This window comes from Dermacentor andersoni, chromosome 2 (genome assembly GCF_023375885.2).
Source record: "Dermacentor andersoni chromosome 2, qqDerAnde1_hic_scaffold, whole genome shotgun sequence".
NCBI classification, from domain to species: Eukaryota; Metazoa; Arthropoda; class Arachnida; order Ixodida; family Ixodidae; genus Dermacentor; species Dermacentor andersoni.
Window position 1 is genome coordinate 86,849,278 of NC_092815.1, and position 13,252 is coordinate 86,862,529.

General features: G+C 48.4%; 1 protein-coding gene across 8 annotated transcripts in view; it reads right to left on the reverse strand.

The window, feature by feature from the left end:
• The window catches only part of SNF4Agamma (SNF4/AMP-activated protein kinase gamma subunit), a 398,387-nt gene that overhangs the window by 25,922 nt on the left and 359,213 nt on the right, over nt 1–13,252 (reverse strand). For all 8 annotated transcript variants that reach the window (XM_055076837.2, XM_055076836.2, XM_050188568.3 and 5 more), the window contains one exon: nt 5,250–5,298. In XM_055076837.2, coding sequence (XP_054932812.1) covers nt 5,250–5,298 — 49 coding nt within the window. The remainder of the gene's footprint in view (nt 1–5,249; nt 5,299–13,252) is intronic.

A 13,252-nucleotide genomic window follows, 5' to 3' on the forward strand; every position in this document is an offset into this window, starting at 1 on the left:
TTATTCCTACTGCGGACTCGGGGTTCATGCAGCGAGGGAAAAGATTTAATGGGACACTAAAGACAAATATTAAGTCAAGCTAAAGTTATAGATTAGTGCTTGAAAACCTCTAAGGCGTCAATATTATCGCGAACAGAGCCTTCATAATCGAGAAATTGAGGTAAACGCAGGACATGATTAGAACTCGCACGGGACGTTCAAGTCCTTGCCCGATAACGAAAGCACTCTTCAGTTAAATTCTGTCACTAGTACTCAATCACTCGTTGCACAAAACATCCTTGTATTGCATTATACGACAAAACAAAATGCTACTTGTCCAGTTCTATTTTACTTTTAGAAAAAAATAACTTATTGAAATGACCCTGACAACGACGCGGGCAGACGAAAGGTTTCGTTTTCGCTCGACTCCGCGTTGCCCACGCTTTCGCGTTTCAGTAGTTTCATTATTGCGTAGTGCTGCGCTGGTTTTGCTGGCTCACGAAACTCGCACAAACTGCAAGTAGCGAAGAATTCAACTTCCATGGGATGACGCGGGATGCCCGAACGGTCTACGCCACTTGACCAAAAAGCAGCTGCAGCAGCGAATCCACCGCTCTGTCTTGGCTGCATCAATCTTGCAGCTCTCCATGCCGCTATGTACGTCAGCGAAGAGCCAACAGAGAAATGGGTCGTATTTTGTGACTCTAAGACAGCCCTTCACAGCATCAAGTCTGCATTACGTCACAGACTTTACGAGAAGATGACGTCTGACATCAGGGAAGTGCACCACCATGCTCTGGAAAGAGGGCACACCATCACATTTCAACGGATTCCTGCTCACTGTGGCATCGTCGGAAGCACCTAGCTGACAAGGCTGCCCGGTCTGCCCACGAAAATACCCAGACGCGTTCAATACCCTTGGCGAGGTCGGACGCTGCCAGGGAACTTCGCCTACATGCACGCAAAAAGTCGCACGATCTCTGGAGTTCAAGTGCCTTCAATTACCGATTATCTAAACTGGACCCCACGCTACGGCTACAACTGCCATCTAGCCTTTCCCGCGGCGAAGCAACCTTGCTGTACCGCTTGTGGCTGGGAGTAGCGTTCACGAATTCATACTCCTATCGTTTGGGAATGGACGAGAGCCCGATGTGCGATTCCTGTGGGTGCGAGGAGACTATCGAGAACCTATTGTGTACCTGCCCCCGCTACGATGTACAACGCCTCTCTCTGCGGGAAACTTTACACCGACTGGACTTAAGACCGTTCACCGAGTCAAAGATACTCGGACCGTGGCCACACCCGTCACTGGCACGAAAAGCGAATCGCGCATTAATGCAATACTTGAAGTGCACCGGCTTAAGAGACCATTTATAGTGTCCCTGTGCATAGTGTCCCGCCCACACGCTCTCAGTGCTCACTTTCTCCCCTTTTCCTCTTTCTATTCCCCTTTCCCCCAGCCCCAGTGTAGGGTAGCAAACCGGATGCTCTTCTGGTTGACCTCCCTGCCTTTCCTGTCCTTGCTTTCTCTCTCTCTCTCTCTCTCTCTCTCTCTCTATGTCTTGGCTCGGTACCGCCGTCTGTCGGGCGCCGTTTTACTCACCGACGGCAGCAAAGGGTGGCGATGACGTATGCAACGTCACTACTCCCCCCGGTTAGATGGCGGGAGATCTGAATTTCGAAAACGGTATTCGGACCCACCAGATGCAATTTTCTCGTAAACTAAGTCTCTTCTTGGCACGAAACAAGCGTTGCGAGGTTTCTGGAATGGTACTTAAACAGTCCACTTCGTATTTTCCTTTAGCGTCCCTTTAAATAAAGAATAATGCAAAAAAAAAAAAAACACTTGAAAACAAGATGTTCAAATGTGTGAGTGCCATCGTAACTGAGTGCTGTGACGCAGTGATTGAGCCAAACAATTTCAATCAGCAATGGTGCACAGGGAGAAAAAAAAAGTCTACTTAAATATCTTGGGGCAAAGTAGGGGGTTAGAGCCTTTTGACGGTTGTGTCGAGTGTGCCTCACCATTAGTGCCATTTTAACACTAAGGGCTCGAGTGCTAGTTTGTTACTAGTTAGGAGAGCAATTCTAGTCGCATTTTTCTTCTGCTTAAAGCAACAGAATGTTATTACATTTCACTATAGTCGGTGAAAACGTAAGAACTACAAACAAGCTCCGCTCACAAAACCACGCTGCAGCCTGCTTGTGTGCCTTAATTCGCGCTACAAAACACACAGTTCCCGACAGACGCCAATATTTTTCAACACTAGGGATGTGTCTTGCACTGCTTCGTCACTATTTAACGTGAAGCTGTAAAGCGACAGCAAGTTATTCGTAAATGCGCGGAGTCTACTATAACTAAAGCTATATAAGCGTTGTTTAAATCACACCTGCAGCTATGACTCTCTCGGAGTCCAAGAAACACAAACAAATCTGAAAGGCCGTGCTTTGAACACGATTTATTGTGCTATTAAAGTACGGAACAGTAAGCTTTATATAGTTTTTAAAATAGTTGAATCACCTGTTTATGTTGTGAAATATGCAACAAAGAATCGAAAATTTGTTATGCACCAACCAGGACCAACCAGCCGCCGCGCCCAGGATTTGATCCCGCGACCTCATGCTCAGCAACGTAATACCATAACCGTTAAGCCACCGCGGAGGGTAATCGCACGTGAAGGAGGCACCATAAAGCTTTAAGGCACCACGCAGCATGGCGCCATCTCTTGAGGCGACGCAAAACCCGCGCAGCAGAACTTGCGGACCGCTATCGTTCAGTGCTGAGCGCCAAAGGATGACAATGAAGTGTATGGTGTGCTGTATCTGCCTTTTGAACGTCGCTGTTGGAGATGGCAAATAGCTTGAGTGACATTGTGAACAAACATGGATGATCTCGTTTTGTTCTCTTAACATGCCCGCATATTCTCGTTTGAGTGCCCAGATAACGGCTCTGGCTTTTGTCTCAAGGTCACTTCAACGTCGCCGACAACGAGAGCTAAAGGCATTTCATGTTTACAAACTCAATTAAACCAATTGTCGAAAGCAGAATTATGATTTATGGCCATTACTTCCTTGGAAAAATTGCGGGAAAAATTCACCGGCGATTGCGATACTCCGCACTGCGAAATTTGAGCGCAGCTCTACACATGTCTTCATTTTGGACAATCGGTCTCGTGCGGCACGTTGCAAACGGAGCGAAGTATGCGGCGACTGCCTCGCTAAGAGATCGCGAGAGCCAGTGGGTGGGGCCAGCGCGTGGGCGCGATTTCCAGAAGCCGCGGCCAACAGACGCCTCTGACGACGCGCGCTACTCTGGCGCAGACATGTCGTAGTCATTGTGGCCACACTACGCTTTTCTTCTCACGCTTTCGCCATACTTTTTCTGCCTCACAGTTCCGCTGCACCTTCCTCTCCGCTTTCCTCCTCGCGCCTCTTCGCCCTCGCTGCTTTTTTCATCCCGCATTCGCTCTCATCTTTCGCTGTGCTCGTTCGCTCGGTTCCGCCGGGAACAGCGACGCGCTGCGCTGCGCTCTAAAATGCAAACCTTTAAAAAAAATGAAGCACCGAGAAATCCATGACTCAGTGCCAAAAACAGATATTGTTATTTTAAACTGCACGTCGTGTTCAAACATCTGAAGCGGACAAAGTTGATGTACGAGATTAGAGCTAACGTGAACGTGAAAGGGTTAAAATGTTTATGAGAGTTTTGCAAGATCCCTACTTAAACATCGGTGTTGTAACACAAAGCGATGTACAATAGGTCGTTCTGGTCAGCTTCAGCTGTCTCAATAGGTGCGACTGCGATATTGTTTCTATTTCTCAGCTACAATTTTCTTTTGCGCGATGTTCAACATTTCTTAAAAAATTTAGTGGTTAAATCTAAATCTGCTTTTTGCAGTCAGTAGATCTTAACTTTTTCTTTTAGATGGAACAAATATCTATCAAATTCGGTGCTGTGGATGCTAAAAAGAAACGATTTCCCCATTCCCTTGTACTTAGATAAGAGCTTCCGAGGTAAACCTTCCTCTTAATGGATTTTGCAATAACACACTCAACTGCCTTATGCGGGTTGGCGTTAAAGGTATCAGGGACACGGAGCAAGAACAATGTAACCTATTCCATTCCAATTATATTCCTCCTTTTAACGCATGTTATCAGAATCGGATGGTCCGGCCGTGATTGCCAACTTGGCGGTAATTTGTTTCGCGATGTTTACCGGCAGAAAAACATTTGCGGGCGGCGTGTTCTTGGGAAGTTTTCAAGCACAAGCGAGACCAAACCGCGGTCTTCGTCGGTGCCGCCAACCAGAGGCACAACACGTACGCCCCGAGTGCCGTGGACGGAGAATCTAGAATCGCAAATGTGGCCTCAACTGGGGCCGCATCAATCAAAGAGGTCGAAGAAGTGGCCGAAGAAGTGGCCATAGCGCTGGCCATCATGAAGCCAACTACCCACACTGTCCTTAGCTATACTCTAAGAGCGCTATAGATTCTCAGTTTTATGAGGGGCAGTGTGGCACTATATAGCCAAGATCCTGAGAAACTCCAATCAGGAAGGCAGAACAAAAATCAATCTTGCCTGAGTTCCCGCTCACTCGGGGAATCCCAGCAATGAGGAAGCGCATAAAGTGGCCCGAGGGTTAACAAACAGGGTCGCGCTCTCCTCGTAAACGGACCCCCCGATAGGAGAGGCAGTAACTTCCTACAACGAACTTACTTACCTACCTAAAGACAACAGGAGAGTATGCCCTATACCACACAGCAATCTCGCGAGAGCGCGGGCCACTGTCCTCCGCCGAATTCAAACTAACACCCTTACCACTCCTCACCGCTTGGCGATCTTCATAAACGGAGAGGTTGACCCAATATGCAAAAAGTGCAATAAAAAATGCCATAGCAAACCAAAGCCACATCCTCTGGGGATGCGAGGGCCTTCCCCCATCCAGAGAGTTTCTGCGAGCTCCCCCAGAAACGACATGGGAGATTCTAACACGGTCCCCCGAAGTACAAAAAGCAACCATTGCCAAGGCGGAAGTGGTCGGTGCAAACAAGCGACCTTCTACAAAGCCCTGAAATTTCTCTCAAATAAAGTTGTTTTCTCGTCAGGTCATGTTAGGTTATAGTTTAGGGACGCTAAAGGCCAATAACGACTGAGTTTAGATTGGCAAACTGTTCTTTCAAATCTCTAATTCTGGTTCATTTGGAGGAAAAAGAGAGACACTGCAAGCAGTGCTGCAGCTGACTAGTGAATTAATGTTGGTCTTAACTCACCCAAATCCTCGATGTCTATCTTATCACAGAGGGAGTCCGCATGAGGAAGCTGTAAAGACAAGAAGCAGCATATGTCAGCAATTAAATGATGCCCCATCCCTTTGACAAAGTGAACCAAATCGGACACAAGTACACAGCTCGTGTTCTTAGTATGTCGCATAGTCGAGATTCACAGTGCGATCTGCGCTTAGGGAAATGACCACAGACATTATACAAAGATGTGACTGGATATCAGAACAATTAACAAGCATGTGTATGAAGCTAAGGCTTCAATGAGTACACCAAGCGTCAACGGAGACAATGAATACTCGTTATCAAATAAATAACATTCGGTCAAACGCAATTTGTCGCACAAGCGCGAAAATTTGCAGTATGGTATACAATTGTGCAGCAGCAAGGACTTGACCCTGAATGCTAATCTCCAGCGCCCAATACGACGGCACCGACATTTGGCAGCACGATATTATTTACTTTAGGCGCGAGGATATAAGGAAAGAAAATGTGAAAAGTCTGAGCTCACGGATGCACGCATGCACAAAAACATGCACACATTCACACACATTCACATTCACACACAAACACACACACACACACACACACACACACACACACACACACACACACACACACACACACACACACACACACACACAAACACACACACACACACACACACACGCACGCACACACACACGCACAAGAAGCCCGCGCTCATCCATACGCGCTTGCACAACTGAGGCCCACCGCCGTGCAGTACCTGAAAACTGCTCTGGCCGGAACTAGCATTACAGCCTCGACAGAGAACTCACGGTGCGATTACAACTGCATTGAAAAAGCTAGCCTGAAACATTGACATGAATGCACAGCGCAAAAGACGAGGACAGAAGAAAGGACACAACACAGCGCCTGTGTTACGTCCTTTCTTCTGTCCACGTCTTTTGCGCTGTGCAGTCATGTCGATAATGAATCACCAACTCGCCCAAGCTTCCACTTCAGTCCGAAACGCTGAGGGAGTGAAGCGAGCTTCTACTCGCGACATCCCTTCATGCGGAGAAGCAAGCTTCGGTAAACGCCTCGTGGCGAGCTACGCATGCACGCAGGGACAAAGTTTGGCAACTTGACGTCACGATAATGCGTCGCCATGACAATGCAGCCATTGGAAGCAGAAAAAGAAATTGAGGCGGTAACAGTACTCGATTAATGCTTGAACAGCTGATTAAGCACGAAGCCTGAGGCGCTTTGTCCGTTCTGCCTAGTCTGGGCTCTCCTTCTCGGCTCAACGGAGAGGACTAAATGAACGCCACGCTTCTTCAGTTACCTTACGTTCTCCTGTTCAAACACGCTTACAGTTGCTGCAAGCAGACTGGAATCACCCACAGAAAAAGAAAATACACAAAAAATACTACAACAAGGACTTCGCTTTCTTCGTTCAGCAGACCATTTCGCAGGTCGCAAATAATGCCGGAAAACATTCGCTTAAGCTGCTATGAAGCAGTTCAGATATCGTTGAGTCAACTCGACCGCCGATTGGCCCGACCGCAACGAACGTTCATAGCACCCTCGAAGCCTTGATCCCGAATAACGTTTCCTTTTTCGATTATCTTTCCTTCATTTGTATATTATACTGAAAGTGTCACCCTACTGCAATATATATATATATATGCCACAGGTGGTACTCATAGCGGAGTCAAATTAAATTTCGGCAATCGTTTAACCTTTAATTTGACTCCGCTATGAGTACCACCTGTGGCAGCCATGGCGGAGCAGAGACATCGAAGATGAACTATTTCAAGCGCACGGCGACGTGCGCATCGTCTGACGCGGAAGCCTGGCCTTTGCGCTCGCACATATTGGTTAAAGCTTCCTTGAGAAGCGAACAACTTAATAGACCTGAATTTCGTTTAAGCGGTGGTTTCGATCCAGTAGGCATTTCACTGCAGCATTAGAAAACGTGCAGCTGCCACGACCGATCGACATTCCGATTCGACTCATGGCAGCGACCGGAAAACCGAGCCAAACGCAGCCGGCACTATATAACGCCAGACACGCCTTGTTTTCCAAAACCGCGCATCCCACTAAGCTGGAAAAGGCAAAACAAAACCGGCAGCAGTTGTACTCGCCCACCAAATACGTCGTTTCGGGATATCGTTTGGCTGGTATGCCTACGACTGTACAGAACAGCTGGCACAACCAGCGGCCAGATCGCGGCAAAGAATAATAGTAATAAAAAGAAAAGGAATGAAGAAACGAAGGCGCGCAGTAAGGGCGCATGCTACCTACGACGCCATTTCGCACAGAAGCCGATACATCGAATGCAAGCGGGCAGCGAATAACCGCGACGGCACGTGTTCACACACACAAAAAAAAAAAAAAAGAAAAGAAAGACATAGAAAGAAAGAAAAACGCCCCACACCGCTGTCCGCAGATGGACGAAGCAGCTCGCGGAACGTGGAAGCAACAGCAGCATAGTCCGCGGCCTCCGCGCATAACGATCTGTTTTCCAGCGACTCGGCGCGCGGGACGGGCATGCGAGAGCTAGGGCGTCCGCGCTTCGCCGAGATCGGGTGTCGACCCAAGGGCACTGCCGCCACCGCGAACGGCGCGATCGATGGCCGCGAGTGCCGCGCGCCCACGAACGTGCCAGATACGACGCCGGATCGAACGAACGCCAGCGAGACGCGGGACTTCAGCCTCCGAAGGCCGCCGCTGCCGTGCGACGAAGAGTCCACGCGCGCGTCGTAGCCTTTCACTTGCGCAACAAGCAGCAGCAGCAGATGGGTCAAGCTGCTGCTGGGTTGTCATAACAACACGCTGTATATACGGGCGCTATATCGAGACATGGCCGGCTCGTGTACGCCTCCAGCTGCTTGTCTGGGTGAGGCCCTAGCACCAGCCGAGTTACGCGCACGTGACGAAACTCGACGACGCAACGTCACGAGTTGTCAAAATAAACACGCGATCCGGTAGCCTGAACCACCGTGCCCTGAACTCGCTGTTCTCAGAAACGACAACGGCCTCTACAATTACAAGAAGCACATAGCGTTCTGCAATGTTCCCTGTTCGAAAACAGCGCCCATGATTTTTTATTACGGCCCTCGTTGAAACAGCGTTGTTAGATGCACAAGCTATTGCAGCAGTCATTTCGATCGCGAGCCATGTTCGAGGATTCAAGACACGTTGTGGGTTGACAACAAAGTTCGCGCATTTTTGGAAGCGAATAAAGGTGGCGACAGGATGATGAATATCATGCAGTGCCGGGTGTTTCTGATGTTGCACGACCTGCAGCAAGATTTGTTTTTGACAATGATCAATATGCCTGTCGCGTGAGCGGTCGAGCTTGAATCGATGTAGATCGACGGCTGCTACACACAACTTTCAAGCACATTTAAACGATGAGAAATTTACATCGCAATCACGTGAGCTTCATCAAGCGCACTTAGAAGCTTAATGTTGATGGAGCTAAACAAGAATCCAGGAGTGGCCAAGTGGCAGCTGTGTTAAGTAGGAACGCTTAACCGATTATGCATACAAAGCATAAGCCAACCGCTGGAGTATTACTACTACCGTCATTCAATAGGCTGTAATTCAGTCCAAGTGAACAGCTTTGTTTCAAAAGGTATGATAGTAGGAGGGGCGCCCAATATATTGCGAGATAATCAGCAATTATTTACACGTGCTTCTTAAAGTGCCATCCACTTTTCATCCAACGAACGCTGTTTTATACGCGTTTAAGTGTTGCATCAGAAAGAAAACTTGCATCAGAAAGGGGAAAAAAATGAAGTAAAGGTAGTGGTTTCGTAGCATGGACCAGTTGGAACAGCTTAGTAAACGGTAGCTACAGCGCAGGTAACTACAGCAGTCGCTTGTGCGGAAAAGGTGTGGAGCCTCGGCGCTTTTCAACAATTTAAGCCACCGCCGGCAAGCGCTGCCAAATCAAGCGGAAGAGAGCCGCACCAAATGAGACGCAGCCGCACGGATCAGCAGGTCGAAGCTCGCTCGGGCGCACAACGTAAACACACAGCATCCGTCAACAGAGCGGGGCTCTCTCCGGGCGTAATCAGCGTGCTGCCGCCCCCCGAAGGCATGTGTCGAGCGCCCGACGAAAGGATAGCGCACGCGTACGTAACGGTATTTGCTCACCGCAATGGCAACTCGCTTGGCCGTTGCCACCTGGGTGAGCCGCGAGGGAAGCGTGTGGCTGCGGAGGCGGCGCATCTTCGAGAAGATGCCGTCTGCGCGTGGTAGTGACCGCGACGAGGGCGCCTTGGCGAGCTTCTTCATGGCGAGAGCGTAGACCGCTGCACACGGCTTCGGCGGCGGGCTGTGCAGTAGCAGCAGACGGCGGCCGAAGTCCACTGGCGCAGGGCGTGAAAGGGCGGCAGGCTAGCGCGCCAGCAACAGCACGCGGCGGCGGACAGTTTAGTGCGTGGCTCGGCGGCGTTGCGGCGATCGACCGCCCAGCATCATGTCCCAAGGCAGCGACGCGGGCTCGGTGGCCGGAGCCCGTGGCACACGGGGTGCACTTTCTTTCACAACTCGTTGTAGCAGGCTGCTCGCGAAAGCGGCGCGCACCGAAAGCAGAGCGCCGACGCGCCGACGATTTGTGTGGGAAAGCCGAGGTCGGCTGTCGCCGCCGCCGCACACTGGTCGAATGTCACGCACTGGATGAAACAAAAGTGCAAGCACCGCGGGTACCGATACAGCACGACCGTGGTCTGTGAGGCTAAAACCTCACGCCGCAGTGGATCTAAGCCGAGATGGACGCAGTGGGCGGCGGTAGGGAGAAAGGTGGGGGCGACTGAGAACGAAGCTGGCGGGCTAGAAAAAATAGATCGCGAAAGCGCAGGGACGTTGCGCCATCTGGCGCGCGTGCAGAGAACTCGAGCTCCTGGTGAAGTGGGCAGCGCCAGATTCAAACACCATAACAACGAACAAACGAAAAGTCTCGCCGCAGGCTGTGGAACTGTTCCAAGCCTACTCAAGCATTCACAAAGTTTTGAGCTATAGCGCTTTTCAAACTTGGCGCCAGCAGTATATAATATCGGGCTCCTCTCGATAGCGAACTCAATATTCCCACCGAACTGCGCAAGAAAACCTCTCTCCGCAGCAAGCGATTTGCATAACAACCCGTTGCATCACTGTGGTGGCTTCCGAAAAAGCAAATTTTTTTTTTACCATCACTCATCGGTGCATGACAATTTCGCATGAGAAATCTAAGGACACGTCAGAATATATTACGCTCTAAGCAATTTCCTTAACGCGGTTCAGCGTAGTGAAGGGCGTGCGCCGATTCCTTGATTCTATAAAAGGAACATCTTTCTTTCATGTTGTTTTCATCGTGTCGGGTGAGCGGCCCGGAAGACGCTACTTGAAAGGAAAAGTGGCGTTATGCGCAGCTGGAGGAAAAAAGAATAAAGAAATGAAACTGGCAATTGAATTTTCAACCCAACATTATCTGACGCGAGGGCAAACTTCGGCCATATCTAACAATGTTAGAGGCAAATATGATACGCAGTTTCATAAGTAGAGTAGTGAAAAAGAGTCAACCATGAACTGGGCACATCATAATATTCAAAACAGTAGTCTTTTATCGACAGGCCGAAGTAAAGTGAATGAGTAGCGTAACTTCAGAAAGCAACGTCAGACCAAACTGGTCAGACGTGGACAACGCTCCAAGGTCAAAGAAAGAAGAGAAAATAAATAAATAAATAAATAAATAAATAAATAAATAAATAAATAAATAAAGCTGGCTAGACGTGAATAGTGGTTCCAGATCAAAGAAAGAATCAAATAAAGTCACGACAGACATGCGCCAAATTACAGTCTGACCTACGCCGTCTCAACGTAGACTGTCAACAAAAGTGGCCCATTGAGGCTACTTCCAGTGTTGCCAACAAAATACGAACACCGCTAACATCTATTTAGCACAAATGCTAAAATGAAAAGACAGAACCTAACCTCGAAGTATTTCTATATAATTGAGAGCGGTCTTTAATGAGCACGGCATTTCCGTAACAGAGATGACGTCATAGCTCGACTACTTGATACGTTTAACAGAGTAATTTATAGTTATCAGAACCGGGGACATCTCCATGAACTTGCCCACATCTTGTCCTTCCGTTTACTTGGGACACAGAAAGAGCAGAAAAAGTTATTTCCCGCTTCTCTAGTGCGCACTTGTTGGCCAACGGGCGAAAGTTGCCGGAGTCTAAAATTGGCATAAAGAGGGGTTGTCCCAAATTGTAGCTGTCGCCCTATGTTGCCTTGAGAGCTAAAATTGAGTCTGTGGATTTCTCTGCTTTCTTATACTTCTTTTTTTTTTCGGGGGGGGGGGGGGGGGACGTGAAAAGCCTTACACCCCATATCCCACGTTCCAAGATCGAGGAAATATAAGAAAACGAAAAAAAAAAAATCCCCAGGCTCAACTTAAGTCCTCAAGGCAACAGAGGGCGACAGCTACAATTATAGGATAAGAACTTGGAGAGCGCGCAGTCCCAGCGGGAAAGCGCTGTCGCTGGTTGACACCTCTTTCTAGGGAGCCTTCATACACACACGCATCCAGGACCCCTATCTCTTTCAGTTGAAGCGAGCGTCGGATGCGACGAGTGACGACATGTCTTGAGATAAGGTGAGCGCGAGCGATACAGAAATGAAGTGCCTCGGCTATAGGTAGACAACCTGTTTCCAATTAAATGGCCCCCAGAGATGATAGGCGTTTCGTGCAAAGCAGGTGGATTGAAAAGTGGCAGGAATAAAATTGCAACGCTTCAAGCATAACGCAAACTGAAATGGCACGGAAAAGTGACGGTTACTATCCGCCAGGCCAGCGGCGTCATTTCAAAAACATGTCAATTAAAAAAAAAGGTAGTTCATGTTATAAGCAAACAAACAAACAAACAAACCAAAATAATGGGACATGAATTGACAAGGACGAGACACACTCGTTATCTGGGCCGCCAGTTCCGAATGTGCTTGTGTGTTATAATAGGTATGATGCTGCTCTGTAACGAGTATCTTTGCTCCGACAGGGACCCTTCAATATTGTAAGTATGCCACTTGATTGATTGGCTAATCTATGATGGATCGTTTGAGCTTAATGTACCAAAGCAGCATAGAGCTACGAGAGACACCAAGGCTACGTGAGTAGGGCTCCAGGTCAATCGTAACCACCCTATGGGAACGGTTCTTGAACGTGCTCCAAAACCACGGCATTCGAGCGCTTGCTTATAGGAGTGTGCGATTTTAGAGACCGAATCGAAAAGGGCCAAAAGCGAGTCAAATCAAATCGAATAGTTTTCGAAAAATGAATAGCCGTTATCAGACTATTATAAAACGATGTTCACATCTCAGTATTTATAAAGTTGGCAAGTTTCTGTATTTACATAGAACGTTATGAATCGTATGTTAAAATCACAAATGGAGAATTAGGAGCAAACAACCAGTTTCTTCGCATGCACAGGACACTGCAAAGAGTGCGAATGACTGCTGTACAGCCTGTAAGGTATGGCTAGCTAAGTGACGTAGCCGGCTCCACTACGCAAGTTCTCATGTTTTGCGTCATTGTTATGCCCGCGCGGGTGAAAACTTACTGTACTTTGCTCCAATTTTATGTTTATTTGGGCGCAGTTGACGCTCTGAAATATTCTAAACGTATTCGAACGAAATTCGCATTTACGAATAGTGACCATTCGATTCGAAGACCGAATCGAACAGGAGACTACTCAATTCGTTATTACAAAGTATCGTATATTCGCACACCCTTAGCGCTTAGGCTTTCCACCCTCATCGGGATACAGTCGCCACGAAGATTGCTATCATTCCGTACAGTACGACGCGGAAACGATAACCACAAGAGGCGATTCTAATCAGAGCGAGAAATGGCTAAGGAAGAGCGTCGGGCCAACGCCGCTGCGACACATATCAAGAGGAAGTCTCCGAAGCCACGATGGACTGAGCCAACGCCTTGACTGTGCGGGAAACGAAAGGAGGCGAAAACACAACAG